This window comes from Microcaecilia unicolor, chromosome 2, assembly GCF_901765095.1.
Source record: "Microcaecilia unicolor chromosome 2, aMicUni1.1, whole genome shotgun sequence".
Classification (NCBI taxonomy): domain Eukaryota; kingdom Metazoa; phylum Chordata; class Amphibia; order Gymnophiona; family Siphonopidae; genus Microcaecilia; species Microcaecilia unicolor.
The window spans coordinates 169,484,395-169,506,765 of NC_044032.1; the positions used below are offsets into that span (position 1 = coordinate 169,484,395).

General features: G+C 43.0%; 2 protein-coding genes across 5 annotated transcripts in view; one reads left to right on the forward strand and one right to left on the reverse strand.

Annotated features, from left to right (window-relative positions):
* The window catches only part of LOC115463191 (adenomatous polyposis coli protein-like), a 45,489-nt gene extending 27,947 nt beyond the window's left edge, over positions 1-17,542 (reverse strand). The window contains exons 1-2 of one of the 3 annotated variants that reach the window (XM_030193479.1): positions 17,328-17,542; positions 5,586-7,113 (exon numbers count right to left, since the gene is read on the reverse strand). In XM_030193479.1, the coding sequence (XP_030049339.1) occupies positions 6,339-7,067 (729 nt within the window). In that variant the 5' untranslated portion in view covers positions 7,068-7,113; positions 17,328-17,542 and the 3' untranslated portion in view covers positions 5,586-6,338. Of the gene's footprint in view, positions 1-4,442; positions 5,052-5,585; positions 7,114-17,327 lie in introns of those variants that run through there. The other 2 variants (XR_003941012.1, XR_003941013.1) reach the window with 2 other exon arrangements.
* Positions 17,543-17,898: 356 nt separating this feature from the next.
* LOC115463192 (oocyte zinc finger protein XlCOF22-like) overlaps positions 17,899-22,371 on the forward strand; it is a 44,165-nt gene continuing 39,692 nt past the window's right edge. For both annotated transcript variants that reach the window (XM_030193480.1, XM_030193481.1), the window contains exon 1: positions 17,899-18,011. The gene's annotated coding sequence lies outside the window, so the exon portion shown is untranslated. The remainder of the gene's footprint in view (positions 18,012-22,371) is intronic.

Below are 22,371 nucleotides of genomic sequence, written 5' to 3' on the forward strand. Positions count from 1 at the left end.
GCATTAGCACATTTACATTGTAACGCGCAACTAAATTGATTCATGTCCCTTAAATGCTTTGTATTACAGCAAATCACTGTACCGAGAGGGAGAAGAGGATTTACTAATAGGAAGCGTGTTTTGCTCCAAAAGGAACAACAATGGATTTTTAAATTAGGTTCACAGGCGCCTGAAGGTTTAAATATAAGAGTGGAGTGGTGCTGTTTTTTCTGAGGGCAGCTGCCTTGTTAACATGTATATTTTTTCTCAGGGTGGCTGCTTCATCTCTATGATATTTGACTAGCACTATCCATTTAAGTCTGCCAGTTATCGGTTGCCATGAGTAAAGAGCGTCTGACGTTTCTCCTTTAAATTATGGGGCGCCATTTTTCTAACGTCATCTTCCCCATGAACAGACGAACGGGTTCTCTCTGTGTAAGTGGGTCTCTACAGGAGTGCATGGGTATGTGGCTGAAGGATCCCTCGAAGTGCTGATTTTTATGTTTCCTTCCACTAACACCACAGACTGAAGGACCCTCAATCAGACACAGAAACGTCTGGCCACCGTCGGTCGCAGTCTTTCTGGGAGAGAGGAACCAAGAAAGACACACCTAAGTCTAAATAACTTCAATAGAGCTTAGGTAGTTTTATAAACGGCATTTTTGCAGTCAAACTGCATTATAGGAGGTTTTTTCTAGCCAATGATGAAGCAGCCCTGATCCAAGTGTGAGCTTCCTTCACCTCACTTTTTAACCAGGGCTGTCGTTTGGTCTTCCGTCCTCCTTTTTTAATACGCAGAATATATATGGCCTGGGCTTCCAGTATGGTATTTTTGAACAGCATCCACGCCAGATGTCAATTTTTGACCCTCATAGCTGCTCCTCTAAGTTTTTTTTTTTTTTCACCATTCTCATTTTATCATAGTCTCCTTTTTGAAAGTTAAACGCTAATGTATTGGATTTCCTGCGCATACTTACTACAAAGCTAATATCAAATCTGATATTATGATCACTGTAATCAAGCGGCCCCGGCACCATTACCACCCGCACCAAATCATGCGCTGCACTAAGGACTAGGTCTAGAAATTTTCCTTCTCCCGTCGGCTCCTGTGCCAGCTGCTCCCTAAAGCAGTCCTCGATTTCACCAAGGATGTGTTTACCTCCCTAGCATGTCCCCATTTCATTTACCCAGTTAATATTGGGGGCAATTGAAATCACCCATTATTGTGTTGCCCAGTTTGTTTGCTTCCCTAATTTCCTTTAACGTTTCTGCATCTGTCTGTTCATCCTGGCCAGACGGACGGTAGTACACTCCTATCACTATCCTTTCCCCCTTTATACATGGAATTTCAATGCATAGGGATTCCAAGATGTGTTTTGTTTCCTGCAGAATTTTCAGTCTATTTGATTCCAGGCCCTCTTTAACATACAGTGCTATCCCTCCTACAATTCGATCCACCCTATAATGACGATATAATTTGTACCCCGGTATGAGTGTCCCACTGGTTATCCTCCTTCCACCAGGTCTCAGAGATGCCTATTATATCTAATTGTTCATTTAGCGCAATATATTCTAACTCTCCCATCTTATTTCTTAGATTTCTGGCATTCGCATATAGACATTTCAAACTCATGCTCAGTACTTGACAGTATTAATTTGCCATCTTTTCTCTGATTTTTATTTTTGGACATCTGATCTACCATGGAGTCTTTTCCAATCTATCGGGATACCCTATCTTCCCTGTTTTGGTGATATTTTTGAAGGATACCTTATTCTGAACCATGCACTTTTTAGACTGTCGGCCTCCACCCCCCCCCCTCCCCCCCCGTTTCTAGTTTAAAAGCTGCTCTACCTCCTTTTTAAATGCCAATGCCAGCAGCCTGGTTCCACCCTGGTTAATGTGGAGCCCATCCTTTCGGAATAGACTCCCCCCTTCCCCAGAATGCTGCCCAGTTCCTAACAAAACTAAACCCCTCCTCCCTGCATCATCGTCTCATCCACGCATTGAGACTCCGGAGCTCTGCCTGTCTCTTGGGCCTTGATCGTGGAATAGGTAGCACTTCAGAAAATGCTAGAGGATCTGGATTTAAGCTTTCTACCCAAGAGCCTAAATTTGGCTTCCAGAACCTCTCTCCCACATTTTCCTATGTCATTGGTACCCACATGTACCAAGACAGCCGGCTCCTCCCCAGAACTATCTAAAATCCTATCTAGGTGATGCATGTGGTCCGCCACCTTCGCACTAAGCAGGCAAGTCACCAGGTGATCCTCACGTCCACCAGTCACCCAGCTATCTATATGCCTAATGATCGAATCACCAACTGCAACAGCTGTCCTAACTTTTCCCTTCTGGGCAGAACTGGGAGACATATCTTCAGTGCAAGAGGATAGTACATACCCTGGTGGGCAGGTCCTGGCTACATGATTACTTCCTACTTCACCAGAGTGACGCTCTCCTTCTGGTAGCCCCTGTGCTACATTTAAGGAGAGAGGTCTCCCAGAAGGAGAGCATCATTCTGGTGAAGTAGGAAGATATGTCTCCTAATTCTGCCCAGAAGGGAAGAGTTAGGACAGCTGTTGCAGTTGGTGATTCGATCATTAGGCATATAGATAGCTGGGTGACTGGAGGTGGGACTTCTCTACAATGTCCCTGTAGGTCTCCTCTATGTACCTCTGTGTCTCCCTCAGCTCCACCAAGTCTGCTACTATAGCCTCAAGAAAACAGACACATTCTCTGAGAGCTTGGACCTCTCTGCATCGAGCACACACATAAGACCACTCACCAACTGGGAGGTAATCATACATGTGATGTGTGAGCAAGTGGAAAGTGATGCATGTGGGAAAGATGAACCCGAATTATAGCTATGTAATGCAAGGTTCCACGTTAAGAGTCACCAAGCAAGAAAGCGATCCAGGTGTCATCGTTGATGATATGCTGAAACCTTCTGCTTAGTGTGCTGCTGCGGCTAAGAAAGCAAATAGAATGTTAGGTATTATTAGGAAAGGAATGGAAAACAAAAATAAGGCCATTATAATGCCTTTGTATCGGTCCATGGTGCAACCGCACCTCGAATATTGTGTTCAATTCTGGTCACCACATCTCAAAAAAGATATAGTGGAATTAGAAAAGGTGCAGAGAAGAAAATGATAAAGGGCATGGGACGACTTCCCTATGAGGAAAGGCTAAAGTGGCTAGGGCTCTTCAGCTTGGAGAAAAGGCGGTTGAGGGGAGATATGATAGAGGTCTATAAAATAATGAGTGGTGTGGGAACGGGTAGACATGAATTGTTTGTTTACTCTTTCCAAAAATACTAGGACTAGGGGACATGCAATGAAGCTACAATGTAGTAAATTTAAAACGAATCAGAGAAAATGTTTCTTCACTCAACATGTAATTAAACTCTGGAATTTGTTGCCAGATAATGTGGTAAAGGCGGTTAAGCTTAGCAGAGTTTAAAAAAGGTTTGGACAGCTTCCTAAAGAAAAAGTCCATAGACCATTATTAAATGGACTTGGGGAAAATTCACTATTTCTGGGATAAGCAGTATAAAATGTTTTGTACATTTTTGGGATCTTGCCAGGTATTTGTGACCTGGATTGGCCACTGTTGGAAACAGGATGCTGGGTTTGATGGACCTTTGGTCTTTCCCAGTATGGCAATACTTATGTACTCATTGCAAAAGACTGGATAGACCCCCTCTCTCTGCTGGACTGCTGAAGCCATCTTAGTATTTTTGAGTTTTTCAATAATTTAAAACTTGCTAAAGAATATTAGCCAGTTTATGAAAATGTCTTTTAGTCTACGTGATATATAGTGTGATTTATTTAGTGTTTCTTTCTTAGATGGTAATGAAATGTTTTTAAAACTCTGTATGAGCACTACTTGCTTGTTATCCTAATTACAATAACTGACTATAAATGAAGATTTGTGCTAGGGGTGGGTGGGATGAAGACTAAACTAGGTCCTGCAGTGCCTGCTAGAGGCTACTACTACTATTAAACATTTCTATAGCGCTACTAGACTTATGCAGCGCTGTACAAATCAACATGAAAGACAGTCCCTGCTCAACAGAGCTTACAATCTAAATTGAACAGACAGCTAGAGGTGGGGAAATTGCAGTGGTAGGGGTGATAAGTGAGGATGTTGAGTAAGAGAGTCATGGTTAGGAGTCGAAAGCAGTAGCAAAGAGGTGGGCTTTAAGCCTAGACTTGAAGACAGCCAGAGACTGAGGGAGTCTATTCCAGGCATAGGGAGCAGCGAGATAGAAGGAACGGAGCCGGGAGTTAGCAGTGGGGGAGAAATGCTGTGGTACAAAGTTCAAGTTTTAAAATTAGGGGGAAAATAGTATGGAGATTAGTTGATGAAGTTTGCTGTTTTATATTTTTATTCTGCCTGTCACTAACCTACAATTCCTCCTTTAAACCCCAATCTTTAAGTTCCCAAAGCACAAGTGTTCACTTACCAGAGAAATGTCCTCTTCTCTCAGAACCTCTCAGGCAAGTAATATTTGCTTGCAGATGCAAAGATCAGAACTAAGCTGTGTTTCTTTCTGCCTGTTGACTGCTGAATTGAAGACAACTGTTCTGTGTTTTCTCTGGAAAGGTCAACATCGTCATCATCAAAGTCTAGAGAACTTAAGGAGTCATTTCACGAGAAGCAATAAGGTGTACCCTCAACTGGTGTATAATGATGTGGAGAATCAAATGCAAAAGTTCCCCTTACATGTCATTTATTATTTTGGAGTTTTTCAGGAAAATTTCTATTTTTAAGGTTTTGCTTCTTGGAATCTTTACCGAAATCTCCATAAAGGTCTTTCACTTCAAAAACTGTTCTTTGCCTCAGTGTTTTTTTGTGTAGAAGCTCTATGCTCAGTAGTCTGGGGCACTGGTTTTACTGATGTTGGCTTCTTTCACCCTCTTGTTGTCTTTTACTATTTCCAGACAAAGAAAAAGAACCAATGTGAATCTGATCCATTATCTTTTTGACCCTAATGTGTATTCCTGTCCCTTATCCCTGGGGAGGGGAAAAACACTTCAGCCCTAGAGGCTGGAATAAGAGAGACAATCAGACTTAGATATAGGCGCAACCGGTAAAAATCTTTATTGGCATCTCACTAAGCCAATACAAAATAATTGCTCTCTCTGGAGCAGGTTGTCACCCAGTAGCAGGTTGTCACAGACTGAACAAAACTGCTCAGCAAAAACTTTCTTAGCCATCACATATATACTGTTGTAAGTTTTGTTTCACCCAAATCATGTGATTTCTCCTAAACTAACTTATGGTCATATATGGATTTTCCTGTAATATTCTGTAATTTTTTATATGTATACATATATGGCAATTTCCTACATTGTATCATCCTCTCCTCGTGTACACATGCACACTTTGTGGCAATTAGCTAATTCCTTATCGGTACAGCATGCAAATAAATATTATAAGACACATAGGGGCTCATTTTCAAAGCACTTAGCCTTCCAAAGTTCCATAGGTTTCTATGGAACTTTGGAAGGCTAAGTGCTTTAAAAAAAAAAAGCCTCCTGCGGGCTCATTTTCAAAGCACTTAGCCTCCCAAAGTTCCATAGAAACCTATGGAACTTAGCCTCCCAAAGTGCTTTGAAAATATGCCTCCTGGTGTCCTGAGAGGAACAACTTCTTCTTTGAAGGGTCCTCAGTCTCTCATCACCACCAAGGTTATATCCAATTATATCTGCCATATATGGACTGCATAGCCTCATTTCCTCCTGAGTTTCTCCTTGGCATGTGATATGTACTTTCCATTTACTGATAAAGCACTGTTGCTTACATGCAGCCACAGGAAGAAACTAAAAATATGCTGAAGACAGCAAGGATAGGAAAACAGAGCCAGCAAGGCCATCTTACAGGCCTAATATATCATATAACAGGTCTAGGATAGGAAGGAATATACACTCTATAAGGTTTGTGACTGTTCCCTTTTGGCATGGCAGAATGAATGCACTCGGCAAGAATATCACCTTCTTTTTTTTATCATCTAATTCTGGGATAACAACAGCTGAATTGCTTCCTACATCTGTACTTCTGTAGGAATACTATCTCTCCTTTCAAACTGAGAAGATAGAATGCCCCATTTTAACATTTTCTGCATTTGTAGATTCATTTGGTGGTGATTCTATGGTCGCTTAGTGTTGTAGCAGTTGAAAAGTTTATTGGTGTGCCTTCAACACAATAAACCCCTGGAATATCATCTGTATGTGTGAAGCTAACATGCTTTTGATTGTGAAGCCTGTCTTGTGAGGGAAGTAGTTTATAAACTGCCAGCTGGCTTGGTTTCCTGGCCACAGATGGAGGTATTTTTGAAGTGGAGGTTTGTGAAGGTTTCTTATTTTTTTCTTAAAGACTGTGTAGGCATAGCTGAAAAGATACATTCTTCCAGTAAATCAATATCATCGTCAGACTCATCCAGAATGTCTTTTTCAGGTTCAAAAGGCTTCTCTTCCCTTTTCTCTTGGCAATAATTTGCATCTTTAGCTTTTTCAGATTCTCCGTCACTTCCATGGTCGTGCTCATGCACAGGAGGCATGATCCTTAGTTCTGTATCCTTTGGAATATATGGCTCATCGAGACTGAGAGCACTTAGACTTGATGCACAAGAAAAACCATCTGGTGTACTTTCAGAAGCAAAGTACAACAATGTATCTGCATAAGGAAGTACATGAACTCTCTGAACTGCTGCATTTATAGTTGATCGTTTTGGACCAGATTCTCTTTTCTCTGTAGGAGGTTCTTTATTTTTAGCTGCTTCTTTCTTTAACTGGAGCGTTTGAGGTGGTGTTTTACTTCTGCTTGGTGGCATTGTTTGTCCAGGGCTATCTGGAAGGTCACTGGGACTTATAATACCACTTAGCATTCCACTGCAAGACTCACTCTGAACAGAGCTAACAACTGAATAGATCTCAAAGCTATCTAAAGAACTAACAGATGTACATCGGCTAAACATTAGTGGAGTCTCCTGACAATATCCTATTTCATCTTCAGCTGATGACAATGATGATAAAGAACTACATCTTGAAAAACATATTGGTGTGTCTTCAACACAGTATGTCTGCATAGTTCCTTGGTTGATGAAAGGAGCTTTGCAAGATGGTGGTTTCTGACTGTCAAAGAACAAAAAACAAAAACTGGTCAGAACAAATTTTGAGCCTTGCTACTATCCTTTCCATATTGTTTTAAATCTAAGGGGACTGCTTCAAAAGGACCCTTTCAAACTAGCTCAGTAATCAAATTGCCCTTAACTTTTGCAAATATTCTTCTTCCTTACACATTAACACTAATTCAATAAGTAGCAGTACTAACTCTCCATCAGCCAAAGAATAGAAAATAACTGTCTGTTAGAATAAATTTTGAGCCTTGCTACTATCCTTTTTCTTTGGCTGCTAAGTTTCTACCTCTAGAAAAAGTTTCAGTTTAAAACTATGGGAAAAGGGATGTGCACTTAGTTAATAATGCTCAATTCTCTCTTCTTTTCTCCTATGACTGAACTAGGCCATGCTGTGCATGCTAGAGGCTGTTAATGATGTGGTACAAAGTTCAAGATTTAAAACTGGGGGGAACAGGGTTTGAAGACTAGTTTGCCTCTTTTTAAAAATTCTGCCTATCAATAACCTACAGCCCCATCCTTTAAACCCCAAAATTTAAGATCCCAAAGCAGTGCAAAATAATGTTCACTTACCTCACAAATGTCCTAATCTCTCCTAATCTGCTTCAAACAGACCCTTTCAAGCTTAGTGTTTTAATTTGTTCATTCAATTCTTATGTGCATGGTTTTTCGTTTTAAACACTGAGGTTAACCCTAAGCACAATTAAGTTTGAACTGTATTTCTGACTTCTCTTGTGGACTGCTAAGAGACTACTTACACAAATTAATGTGTCTACTTTTTATGAAAAAGAAAAATGATAATAGTTTGAAAATATTAATATAGTGATGATTATGCTGCTGGTTATGCTGTTTATGATGCTGCAGATGATTATGATGATTACAGTATTATGATGCTAATGCTGATTATATTAATATAAGTAAAAAAGGCCAGTTTCTGAGACCAATGAAACGCTAGTAAGGTATTTGTTTTTTGCAATTATTTTGAAAGGGATATTTAGGATAATTGTGCTGTCATGGTAATGATTAATTTACATTTTTGTGTTGCGTGTAATAGTTTTTGTTTTTTTATTTATTTGTTGTGTTGGTTGTAATGTTATTTGGTGGCACAGTTGTTTTTTGTGTGTGCAGTGTTCTGCTAGAAATGAAATGGGCAGTGTCACAATTCTCATGTATTTTCAATTATTTATTGTAGTACTCTGTTAGGAGACAAAGTCTGACAGTTACATGGAGTATGTGTGTGTCAGAGTGATGCATGGGAAGGAGTATGTGTGAGAGATGATGTGGTGGGTAGGGGGCGTGTGTGGCGATCTGTGAGGCCGTGTGTGTGTGTATGTCACAGAGTGTGTGTGTGTGCGTCTCACAGAGATAGTTTGTGTGTGTGTGAAAGTGAGGGGGTTGTGTTGACTTGGAGGTTGGGGGTGAGTGTCTGTGTGATTTTGTATGTGTGTCTCAGAATGGTGGGGGGGGGGGGAGGGGGGGGTGAACTGAGAGGGTGTGACGAGGAGAGAGTGAGTGCCCATGCCTCCATGTTGCGCATCAGTGTTTTGTTTTGTGCGGTTTTTTTTTGGGGGGGGGGGGGGGGGCGGTGGTTGTGTGGGTGAGAGACAAAGATCATGTGTGTCACAAATATATTATGTGTGTGTGGAAGTGACAGAGGGTGGGGGGGGGGGGAGTATCAGCGTGTGTGTGTTTATTATGGTTTATTGCGTGTGTAACTTTGTGGGGGGGTGTCTGGTGAACTTGGAGGGGTTGGCTGTTGGGTTGTATTGTTTTTATCTTACAGGTTCAGGAGTCTTGCTAGTCTGGGGGGGACATAGGTTGGGGAGGGGCCGTGTTTGGCAATCTGTGAGTCTGCATCACTGTGTGTGTGACACAGAGTGTGTGTGTGAAAGTGGGAAAGGGTGGGGCGGACTGGGTGCTAGTGTCTGTGTTTCTCACCAAGGAGGAGGAAGGTGATCTGAGAGGGTGTGGCAGGGGGCTTGGAGGGTGGGTCAGGGTTTTTTTTTTTTTTTTGGGGGGGGGGGGGGGGGGGTTGGCCATGTTGTTGCTGGCTCGTATTACTGTGGTGCGGTTTTATTTTTGTTTGGGGGGGGATTGGGGGGGATGTCTCGTGCTGGCAAAGTGGGGTGAAGTGTTGTGTGGCCTTGAAGGTGGTTATTGTTTCTGGGATGATATAGAGAGAGAGAGAGATGAAGTGTGCATCCATCCATGTTCCGCATGAGTGTATGTGTTTGTGTGTTTTTTGGGGGGGGGGGACGGCAGGGGGTGGTGGTTGTGTGTCTGTTTGTGTTAGTGAAAGGTCATGTGTGTCACAGAGCTATACTGTGTGTGTGTGAGAGAGTGTGTCTGTGTGTGTATAAGAGAGAGAGTTTGTGTGTGTGTGTAAGTGAGAGAGGGTGGGGTGTACTGGGAGGTTGGGGGCGAGTGTCTGTGGTTTTGTGATATTGTGGGAAAATTAGGTTCTTACCTTGGTAATTTTCTTTCCTTTAGTCATAGCAGATGAAGCCATTACGTATGGGTTGTGTCCATCAACCAGCAGGGGGAGATAGAGAGCACTCAACTTTTCACAGTGCCTCATGGCCAGCTAGCTCCACTGCCTCTTCAGTATTTGAAGCTTCCAAAGCAGTATGGCAAACCGCAATGGGAACATGAACTTTCCTCACAGCGAACGATGGCTCCTTAACAAGGGCATGAACTCAAAAGGAGGGAATGAACACATCCTCCTGGAGGGAATAAACTCGTCCTCCTTATTGTATAACTGGAGGGGATATATGCAACCTCCTGGAGGGAATAAACTCATCCTCCAAAACATAAACTGGAGGGAATGGACTCATCCTCCTATAAGTGAACATGAATCCTGAAGACTTCCAACTTTCTCCCAAGGAAGAAACTTCAGGAAACAAGAACAGAACCTGAAACAGAATCACATCATACAGACAATCATACAGTGAGGGCTCATGGCTTCATCTGCTATGACTAAAGGAAAGAAAATTACCAAGGTAATAACCTAATTTTCCCTTCCTTGTCATCAAGCAGATGAAGCCATTACGTATGGGATGTAACAAAGCAATCCCTATATAGGGTGGGAACAGGTCACACCACGCGCTAGCACTTGTGCTCCAAAACGCGCATCCCTCCTAGCAGCCACATCCAGCCTGTAATGTCGGGTAAAAGAGAGCTTAGAAGCCCATGTTGCTGCACTGCATATCTCTTGACAAGAGAGTGCTCCAGTTTCAGCCCAAGAGGAAGAAATCGCTCTGGTAGAATGCGCCTTAAAGGCTACATGCGGAGACCGGCCAGCAAGCAGATAAGCTGAAAAGATAGTTTCTTTGAGCCAGCGGGCAATAGTGGCTTTAGTCGCTGGAGACCCTCTGCAAGGACCTGATAGCAAAACAAACAGATGATCATAGATCCTGAAAGAGATAGTAACTCGCAGATACTGCAGCAGAGTCCTGCGCACATCCAACAGGTGCAACTGCCCAAAAGATTCTGGAAACTCCTCCTTATCAAAGGAGGGCAAGAAAATAGGAATACATAGCCCGAGTCTGTGTCGAACCTGGCCCCCAAATATTCTAGAGATTGCAAGGGGGTCAGGTGACTTTTGGCCATATTGACGACCCAGCCTAGAGATTGAAGTACTGAGACCACTCTGGCTGTAGCTTGATAGCCTCTGTTACAGAGTCTGCTCTGATGAGCCAGTCGTCTAGGTACGGGTGAACCCTGATACCTTCTCACCTGAGCAAAGCAGCTACTACCACCATTACCTTAGAAAAGGTTCGGGGAGTTGTGGCAAGGCCAAAAGGCAAGGCCCGGAATTGGAAATGTTATCCCAACACCGCAAACCTCAGAAACTTCTGGTGTGGGGGCCAAATTGGTATGTGCAAGTAAGCTTCTTTCAGGTCTAGAGACGTGAGAAACTCTCCTGGCTGTACCGCAGCAATGACGGAGCGCAGGGTTTCCATGTGGAAATGCTGCACTCTCAGGGACTTGATTAATTCTTTTAAGTCCAGAATAGGGCGAAAAGACCCACCTTTTCGCGGCACCACAAAGTAGATGGAGTATCGGCCGTAGCCGTGTTCGGCGGGAAGTACCAGGGACACGGCCCCTAACTGAATCAGACCTTGCAAAGTCTCCTCTACCGCCGCCTGTTTGGCGGCAGAACCGCATCAGGACTCTACAAACAAGTCTCTTACTGGGGCATTGAATTCTATTCTGTAGCCATCTCTGATCAGGTCCAGAACCCACTGATCTGAGGAAATATTGGCCCACTCCTCGGCAAAGAGGGAAAGACGCCCTCCGATGACAGGAAGCGAGGAGGGGGCCAGTGCACCATCACTGAGAGGGTCGCCCCTAAACTCCAGGCCTAGAGGTGCACCACAATCTGAAGGGGAATTAGCCCTTCTACGCTTTTCTTTATGCCAATTATCAGGGAAAATAGCCTCAGCGGGCAGTCCCAGGCCAGAATCCACCGGGGGAGGGGAAGACAATAGAAGGGGCCTCAGACGACCCTTGAGGGAGAGCTCTTTTCAGCATGTATGCTTTATGCAAAAATAACACAAAATCAGGGGAGAAAAACTCGCCCTGGGCACCCAGATCCCGTCCGGGGCTAGCCGCTCCCTGAATAGCCTCAATTCGAGGTCCCCCCTCCCCCCCGGCTCAGGGCTCTCCGTCTCTACGGAGGCCGCGCCATGCGGAGAATTCAAAATGGCGTCCGCTGCCAGCTCTGAGCGGGAAGAATCATCGCTCGCCATGCTCGGGCCGGCTCTTACACCTGTACAGCACGATTTACAGAGCCCCGCTGCTGATTTGTGCTTGCCACATCGGGAACAGCGCTTTACATTCACTGCAGCCATTGCCGAAAACGGCGGGAAAATTCAAAATGGCGGTTTCACGCCAAAAATGCCCCCATCGCGGGCCCACCCCGGAGGAGTTAGAAAACACTCTTACCTCACCGGACCGAGTATCACAGCTCCGGTCCCATAGAAGAATCAAAGGAAAACCTCTGTTCCATTATTTTTTTTTTAACACTGTGAGGAAAGCAGAGGTAATAAGAACTGCAGAGGCTCAGATGAGTGGGAAAGGCGAACCAATGTGCCTGCATCTACTGAGTGGGGAAGGACAGGGAAAAGCAAGCTAATATGTCCACATCCACGGGGGCATGGGTAAGGCAGGGAAAGGGCTTCAAAGTGCCTTCAAAGTGAAGCTGCTATAGCCTCTAACACCCCGGCTAACAACTGGCAAGCCAGGAGCCACCCCCAGGCAGATTTTTGATGGAGCTCGAAGAAGCTGCAGCCACCCTGCTTGGGGAGATAGAGAATACTGAAGAGGCAGTGGAGCTGGCTGGCCATGAGGCACTGTGAAAAGTTGAGTGCTCTCTATCTTCCCGTGCTGGTTGATGGACACAACCCATACATAATGGCTTCATCTGCTTCATGACAAGGAAGTGTGTTTTTCACAATGAAAGGGGGTGGAGAACTGAGAGGGTTGTGGTTTAAGGGGAGGGGGGCGGGAGTTTTGGGGATGTCCCGTGCTGGCAAAGTGGGAGGATGTGGGGGGTGGCTTTGAGGGTGGTTATTGTTGCAGGGGTGATATAGAGAGGGGGTGAGTACGCATGCCTCCGTGCGTGTTTTTTTCTGTTGTTTGGGGGGGGGGGGGGTTGTGTGTCTGTGTGTGAAGGTTCATGTGTGTCACAGAGGTAGTTTGTGTGTGGTGGATTGGGAGCGTGGAGGAGGAGGGGTTTGTGGGGATGGCTCATATCTGACACAAATGAAATGGGTGCTAGCAAGGTTTTCCTCGGAGTGTGTATGTTTGTGAGAGTGCGTGTGAGACAGCCTGTGTGTGAGAGAGTGAAAGTGCGACTGTGTGTGTGTTACAGAGAGAGAGTGAGACTGGGTGCGAGTGCGTCTGTGAGAGTGTGTGTGTGTGTGAGAATGAGTGTGCCATGGGCCCCCCTCCCTCCCTCCGAATTCCAGGGTCGTCCCCCTCCTTCCCTCCGAATTCCAGGGTTGTCCCCCTCCCTCCCTGTCTCTCTCCGAGTTCCAGGGTCCTTCCTCCCTCCCTCCCTCCTCCCTGCAAATTTGTAAAATCATCTTCACACTTACCAAGCAGCGTTAAAATGCGTGCAGCCTCGGCCCTTCTCCGTTAGCTCTGGACCCGCCCTCATTGCAGAAACAGGAAATGCGGGCGGGACCAGAGCTAACAGAGAGAGAAGGGCCGAGCCTGCATGCCTGGGGGCGGCGGCGCTTCGTGCTGCTGTCGTTCGACCTAGGGGGGGGACAACACACGTGGTGTTGCAGCAAGGACAGCAGGGGCGGGGCCTCGTGCCGCTGACGTACCCGGAACTATGTGACGTCGGTTTAGTAGCTGCAGCCAGAGAGCAGGAATGCCGCAGCCACGCAGTCCGCTTCAGAACGTTGGAGGTGCGTTTTATTATATAGGATTGTGATTATGCTGCTGATTATATAAATACTATGAATATGCTCCTTGTTTGATTATGATGCTAATGCTAATTATGATTCAGATGATTACGTGATTACAGTATAAATATTCATTTCAAGCTGCATCACTGCTGCGGGACATGCAAATCCACTCCTACCCTAGCTGAGATAATATTTAACCATCTCTATGACCTCATGTGCAACTTTCTTCAAATAAGTCACCTTACTCTCTAATTCTTCCTACTTTATTACCCATCTATATGTTACAACTTTGCCTTACCCTTCACAACCAATTATAATGTTCTATTACATAGTAACATAGTAGATGACGGCAGAAAAAGACCTGTGTGGTCCATCCAGTCTGCCTAAGATAAACTCATAGGTGTATACCTTACCTTGAATTTGTACCTGTCTTTTTCAGGGCACAGACCGTTTAAGTCTGCCCAGCAGTATATTTCCCGCCTCCCAACCACCAGTCCCGCCTCCCATCACCGGCTCTGGTGTAGACCGTATAAGTCTGCCCTCCCCTATCCTAGCATCCCAACCACCAACCCCTCTTCCCCCCACCTGCTCCGCCACCCAATTTCAGCTAAGCTTCTGAGGATCCATTTCTTCTGCACAGGATTCCTTTATGCATATCCCATGCATTTTTGAATTCCGTTACTGTTTTCATCTCCACCACTTCCCGCGGGAGGGCATTCCAAGCGTCCACCACCCTCTCTGTGAAAAAAATACTTCCTGACATCTTTCCTGAGTCTGCCCCCCTTCAATCTCATTTCATGTCCTCTCGTTCTACCGCCTTCCCATCTCCGGAAAAGATTCGTTTGCGGATTAATACCTTTCAAATATTTGAACGTCTGTATCATATCACCCCTGTTCCTCCTTTCCTCCAGGGTATATATGTTCAGGTCAGCAAGTCTCTCTTCATACGTCTTGGAACGCAAATCCCATACCATCCTCGTAGCTTTTCTTTGCACCGCTTCCATTTTTTTTTTAACATCCTTCGCAAGGTACGGCCTCCAAAACTGAACACAATACTCCAGGTGGGGCCTCACCAACGTCTTATACAGGGGCATTAAAACCTCCTTTCTTCTGCTGGTCACTCCTCTCTCTATACAGCCTAGCAATCTTCTAGCTACGGCCACCGCCTTGTCGCACTGTTTCGTCGCCTTCAGGTCCTCAGATACTATCACCCCAAGATCCCTCTCCCCGTCCGTGCCTATCAGACTCTCCCCGCCTAACACATACATCTCCCTTGGATTTCTACTCCCTAAGTGCATCACTTTGCATTTCTTCACATTGAATTTTAATTGCCAAACGTTAGACCATTCTTCTAGCTTCTTCAGATCTTTTTTCATGTTTTCCACTCCCTCCGGGGTGTCCACTCTGTTGCAAATCTTGGTGTCATCCGCAAAAAGGCAAACTTTACCTTGTAACCCTTCGGCAATGTCACTCACAAATATATTGAACAGAATCGGCCCCAGCACCGATCCCTGAGGCACTCCACTACTCACCTTTCCCTCCTCCGAGCGAACTCCATTCACCACCACCCTTTGGCGTCTGCCTGTCAACCAGTTCCTAATCCAGTTTACCACTTCGGGTCCTATCGTCAGCCCGTCTAGTTTATTTAAGAGCCTCCTGTGGGGAACCGTGTCAAAAGCCTTGCTGAAATCTAAGTAGATTACGTCCATAGCACGTCCTTGATTTAATTCTCCTGTCACCCAGTCAAAGAATTCAATGAGATTCATTTGGCACGATTTCCCTTTGGTGAAACCATGTTGTCTCGGATCTTGCAACTTATTGGCTTTCAGGAAATTCACTATCCTTTCCTTCAGCATCGCTTCTATTACTTTTCCAATAAACGAAGTGAGGCTTACCGGCCTGTAGTTTCCAGCTTCTTCCCTATCACCACTTTTGTGAAGAGGGACCACCTCCGTCGTTCTCCAATCCCTCGGAACCTCTCCCGTCTCCAAGGATTTATTAAACAAATCTTTAAGAGGACCCGCCAGAACCTCTCTGAGCTCCCTCAGAATTCTGGGGTGGATCCCGTCTGGTCCCATGGCTTTGTCCACCTTTAGCTTTCCAAGTTGTTGATACACACTCTCTTCCGTGAACGGTGCTCTATCCACTTCATTCTCAGGTGTACTTTTGCCAGTCCCTCTCGGTCCTTCCCCAGGATTTTCTTCAGTGAAAACAGAACAAAAGTATCTATTTAGCAAATTGGCTTTTTCTTCATCATTTTCTACATTGCGTTTCGCTGTATCTTTTAGTCTTTCTCCTTTCACTAATATACCTGAAGAAGTTTTTGTCTCCCCTCCTTACATTTCTAGCCATTTGTTCTTCCGCTTGCGCCTTTGCCAGACGTACCTCTCTCTTGGCTTCTTTCAGTTTCATCCGGTATTCCTCCCCGTGTTCCTCCTCTTGAGATTTTCTATATTTCTGGAACGCTAACTCTTTAATCTTTATTTTCTCAGCCACTTGCTTTCCTTTTTCTCTTGCTTTTATTTACTCTCCTTACATAAAGGTCTGTGGCCCTGTTTATTACTTCTTTCAGCCTGGACCACTGTCCTTCCACTTCTTGTATGTCATCCCAGCCCATCAGCTCCTTCCTCAGGTATTCCCCCATTTTGTTAAAATCAGCTCGCTTGAAATCCAGGACTTTGAGTTTTGAGTGGCTGCCATCCACATGAATTACGTATTGTGTTGACATTGCAAGTAGTATACAATGCCATACTTTGTATTGTTAGTTGAATATTTTTACTGCTCTAATTGCCCGTTTCTCATGTTTCATCTATTCTTACTGTACACTGCCTTGAGTGAATGCCTTCAAAAAGGCAGTAAATAAATCCTAATAAATAAATAAGTCAGTAGCAAAGAGAGAGAGCAATGTGCTACAAGATGAGCAGGGAGACACAGAGAGGAGGAAATGCACTTGTATAGAAGAGGGGGGGGGGGGGGATGAAAGGCTACTGCATCCATGTTCTTTATTGTTGGTAGCATTTCAAATTGTTTCCAAACATGTCAGCTTGTGCAGCATAAGTATCTTGATAAATTAATTTTAAAGACTACTCGAAAATATAATAGTCATATTTACCTCAATATTCATATTACTATTGGGTTAGACATGTTTTTGCCATCTGGCAACATCAGATACAGCACTCATTCTCCTCTGAAGGGCAGGACCCACCTATAAACTACTTATCCATTAAAATCCCTTAGTCCAGGTTCAAAGCGGGTTTACAAAACAGTAAAACCTTACATACATAGGTTAATAGCATAACAAATAAATTATAATTAGTTTTCCGAACTTAACACCAGTCCCTCAAAGGGGGCCAGATCCACCACTCATTCCCACCGGAGGGGCAAAATGTACTTGATGCGGCACTTTCTGTAGCGCGGGATCCGGACGCAAAGAATAGAGTGCATCACTGCGAGGGCTCGCGGAATACCGAAATTAGCAGCAGCAGTCGAGGTAGAACAGCACTCTGTTTTAAAGTAGGACTGGAAGGATCCGACTTTTACTTCCCCCCCCCCCCCCCCCCCGACTACTAGACTTATCTCAGCAGATCCACATCTCATGAAAAAAAAATCCTTGTTGCCAGCGGGCTTAAAAGTTAAAAAAAAGTTTGTACCGAAGAAAATGGACGGTTAGGTGACTTGCCCAAGGTCACAAAGAGCATCAGTAGAAGTTGAAGTCTGGTTCCCCAGGTTCTCAGCCCGTGACAAACCACCAAACATAAACCTCACACAGCAGGCAATAAAAGATTTTACATACCTAGAAAACAAGATAACTCTCACCGGCAACACTCCGTCCTTAGTCCAGCCACCTCCACCACGTGTGTACTGCTTCTCACTGTAACTTAAGTAAATTAACTCGATCTCAAACAATAGCCACACGTCACTTCCTTAGGTCACGCACACTTATTCAAAATCTCACCACCAACCATATCATTTCCGCAGGCACAAAGGCCAGCCACACTCTCGCCCGGAAAAAAAAATCTAGCCCCGCCCCTTTTCCGATCAAGGCCTGGCTTGGGTTTATCCAGTCTGCTTTTCCATCCTAATCCCGCCCCCGATTCAGGACTCGCTTTCCCAGCGCCCGCTGCTATACGTTTAACCCCACCCTCTCTCTTCAATCTTGGACTGCATTTCCCAGCGTCCGTTTCTATCTTCTTAACCGCGGCCGCTCTCCCCACCATCCTCCTTGGCTTTCCCAGTATCTGCTGATCTACGCAGGCAGTGTACGTCGTGACGTCATGGTACCGTCAGGACCTAATATCTTTATTTTAACCAATCAAAAGCTGTCGTTTATTTTGTTTCCTGATTCAGGATGTGTCACTGTTGGGGAAAGAAGCGCGAGACGGGATTTTAGGATGCCCGGCCCCGGCCGGAAGTAGCATCTGGTCTGTAAATGGTGTGGTGCCATGGCACAGTACAAGTCTTCGGTAGACCTGAGTAGGTAAGGTGTTCTATTTTATATATATATATATATGATTATAATTGAAAATACAAAAATATAAAGTTAAATTCACAACAAGTCACAAATGTATAATATTAACAAGAACAGTACAAGTACTACACAGAGAAAGCATGAGTACAATGAGTGAATATCTAGGATCAAAGTATAAATATTCTCAGATAACAAGAGTGGCTGACTTTTGTGAATTACAACTTAAATTATTTTCATATTTCTTTTACAATATAACCCAATTCCACCACATGTGGAAAGAAAGAGGTGAGTTATTCATCCACAGATATTAGAATATCAAATAGAAATGTGTCAAATATTTCAGTTAGAATAATTGATTTTCTATATAATAAGTTTCAAGGAGATAGTGAAGGATATCATATATTTTATTCCAAACCTCAGACCATAAAATTTGGAGATTGCTACATTCATATGTGAAAGTGCACCAATTGCTTTGGAACATGACCAGCATTGATCCGATGGAGATTGAACACTGGCCGTTGCTTTCCTGGGAGTCCAAAGTGAACAATGATAAATAAAATATAACGATTGTGTGATTGAAGCGGACATAGAGACTCTAGGGCCATGGATCTAAAATGAGTTCCATAATTTCTCTGGTATGTGGGTGTTCAGATCACATAGTAACATATTAGATGACGGCAGAAAAAGACCTGCACGGTCCATCTAGTCTGCCCAACAAGATAAACTCATATTTGCTACTTCTTGTGTATACCTTACCTTATTTATTTAGTTATTTATTTATTGCATTTGTATCCCACATTTTCCCACCTCTTTGCGGGCTCAGTGTGGCTTACAATAAGATATGAATAATGGAAATACATTTGTATTTGATTTGTATCTGCCATGTTCAGGGCACAGACCGTAGAAGTCTTGCCCAGCACTAGCCCCGCCTCTATGCTATCGTTTCTTTTGTTTTATTGAAATGTCTTGAAGTAGATCAAAGCGCGACAAGAGTAGTGAAGAGACTTTAAGATGAAAACTTCCATTGTACTTTCTTTAAGGAAGGATTTGTGATAATTGAGAAGGTTTATAGAATGTTACAATTGTAGGAAATGGAGGAATTCTGTATCCGGAAGGTTGCATTCAGATTTAAGTTGAGCAAATGATTTGCATTTATTACTTAGTAGTAATTGATCTATGAGCCAAATGTTATGGGATTGCCAAATCAGCCAATGAATGGTCAACTTAGCAATTAATATATTTGAGTTATTCCATATGACAAGAGTTATGAAGCCCATTGGATTTCTTTAATAAAATCTTTTCTAGCAATTGCAATGAAACAAGAGTACTTTTTAAAACCAAAGGTATTTTTAAGTGAGTAGGTGACATAAATGCTAGTTTATTCAGTGGGATATACAGAGATAAAGCTGCTTCCAATTTCAACCAAGTGGGTGTAGAAAGAGAGTGTGGATGTATGAAACCATTGACTTCCTTGGTTTAGAATGAATGCTGAGTGCTATTGAACAAAGTCTGGGAAGTTTACCCCTCCAAGGTGTTTAGGAGGTTTTAGTATTCTAGCAGCTATGCAGTGAGGTTTGTGTTGCCAGAGAAAGGCTGTTAGCAGTTTATCTAGTTGTTTAAAGAAAGATGGTGGAAATGAGAGGGGGAGCATACTTAAGAGGTAATTTGCTCTGGGAGCAAGTGTCATTTTTATTGTCTCAAATCTACCCCACCAACTGAGGAATAAGGGAGACCAACATGATGTAGATGTTTTTAATGATTGAAGCAAAATTTCTGTGTTTTTGTATAGTTTCATGTGTTGAACGACAAAATAAAATTTCTAAGTATTTCACGTGAGTGTTGAATTTTGAAGGGATATTGAGATAATGTCAACATTCAAGAACTATCATGAATGGGAAGACTCTGTCTTATCCTAGTTAATTTTGTAACCGGAGTTATAAGAGAATGATTCTATTGTTGATAATACATGTTTAATGGAGGGTATGGTGATATATAACATAAGGTCATCAGCATAAAGAGATAATTTAGTTTCTAAGTCTTTTAATCTAAAGCCTGCTATATTAGGATTGGATCTAAGGGCTATGGCTAGTGGTTCAATGGCTAAATTGAAAAGAAGAGGGGAGAGAGGGCAGCCTTGTCTTACATCTAGACACAGAGAAAGAGGCAGAGAGTTGGTCATTAACATAAATCATAACAGAAGGTTTTAAATATAAGACCTTGATCATGTTAACAAAGAGTAGACTGAAAGCAAACCACCAAAGGGTTTCAAATAAATGTGACCATTCTACTCTGTTGAAGGCTTTCTCCGCGTCCAAAGCCACTAGTTGGTTGGGACATTTGTTTTGAAGAGCTAAAATGTTACAGAATAAGTGTACATTATCAGCTGTAGCTCTTTTTGGCATAAAACCATTTTGGTCTGGATGTATTATATAATTGAGTACTTTGACAAATCTCAAAGCTAGGATGTTTGCAAAAAGTTTGCTGTCAAGATTAATCAGTGAGATTGGTCTGTAATTAGCAACGGTGGTAGGATCTCTTCCAGGTTTAGGAAGGACAATAATTTGGGCAAGAAGAAGGGTGTCTTCAACCTGTGATGTTATCATATTGGTAAATAAGAATTGTAATAGTGGGGAGAGTTCTTTATAGAAACATTTATAATATTCAGCACTAAAGCAATCTGGCCCTGGTGCTTTATTTATTCTTGATTGCAGAATGAATTTCTGATATTGTTATTGGGAATTCTAATTGTTTGGCTTGAGCTTCAGTGAGTGTCGGATGTGGCAGGGGTGTTAAAAATAATTAATCTCTTGAGTTGAAGCAGTGGATTCTGACGAGTATAAATGCTTATAAAATTGTTGAAACTTTTTAAAAATGTCTACACCATTTACTATGGGAGTGTTACTGGAGTGAACTTTGCTAGAAGTTACTTTGGATTTATGCCTCTTTCCTTTGAGATAGTTTGCTAGAATTTGTTCAGCTTTGTTTTGATGCAAATAGTATCACACCAATGTTGACTATTTGGTTTTGTGCCAATTTTTTCTGTAAATAGAGTTATATTCATTGCAGATTTTAAGTTCAACGAATACTTTGTTATTGGGTGATTTGGCAAATATTAATCCTAGGGATCTAATTTCTGATTCAAGTGTATTTAGTTTGGCTTTTTGTTGTTTATTCCAGAAAGCAGTATAGCTAACAATTGAACCTCTGAGGACTGCTTTAAAAGCATCCCACCAGGAGGTCAATGAAGTATTTTCAGTTTTGTTGAACTGACAGTAATCATGTATAATTTTTTTGATCGTTTCTATAAATTTAGGATCATTGATGAATTTAGGATCAAATCTCCATTGTGGCTTTGGTTTTGGAACCTCTTTGAGGACTAGTTGAAGTTGGATAGGTGCGTGATCAGAGATCCCAGTGGGCAGTATGCTAGAAGGAGGGAATTAGAAATTAGGAAGAAATCAATTCGGGAATGAGTTTGGTGTGGTATGGAATAAAATGTATAATCATGTGTGGAGGAGTGGAAAAGTCTCTATACATCTGTTAAATAGAGAGTAGACATGAGATTAAGAAGGAAGCATTTGTCTGCTTTTGGAGGTTGGTGCAGGGCATTTGGATTTTCTTTCTAAAATTGGAGGTTGAAATCACTTCTGGTAATTATAGGAGATTCAGGAAATTGAAGGAGAGTATTCATTATCTCAGTGAAGAAAAATGGATTGTCATTATTGGGAGCATAAATGTTACAGAAAGAGAGGAAACTTAAACAGTGAGGTGACAAGACATATCCATCTCCCTTCTGTGTCTGTATGTATAGATTTAATTTGTATAGGAAGAGAAGTTTTATAAAATATGGCTGTGCCATTCTTTTTGTTGAAGGCAGAGGAAGCAGCTGCAAGAGTGTAAAGTTTGTGTTTAAGAAGATGAGTATGATTGGAATTTAAGTGTGTTTCTTGGAGAAAAATTATGTCCGGTGATTGGTTATGTAACACCAGAATTTTTGTCTCTTGAATGGGTTATTTAATATCTGAAGGGATGCAGTCACATCTCCTGCTCAAAAGCCATAACCCATGGACCGACAGTGGCAGGCATTTCACTCGTGCTACTTAGAGCAATGCTGCTTCAGGGTCCGAAAGGTGACGGAAAAACGATAGCATCCCAGCTCGGCTTTGCTGTCAGGACAAAGAATTTTTACCTCCACAACCACCATGTTTGTTGCTTAGAAAAAGAAAAATATCAGTAAAGTCTGAATACTAGCAGAAGGATACAGATCATTTGGTAGCATATGAATGATCATTTGGATTTTCCATTGTGTTCACTCCATGTTGAGCCAAATATTCGCAGAGGAGATCTGGGTCTTCAAAAGATTTTGTGG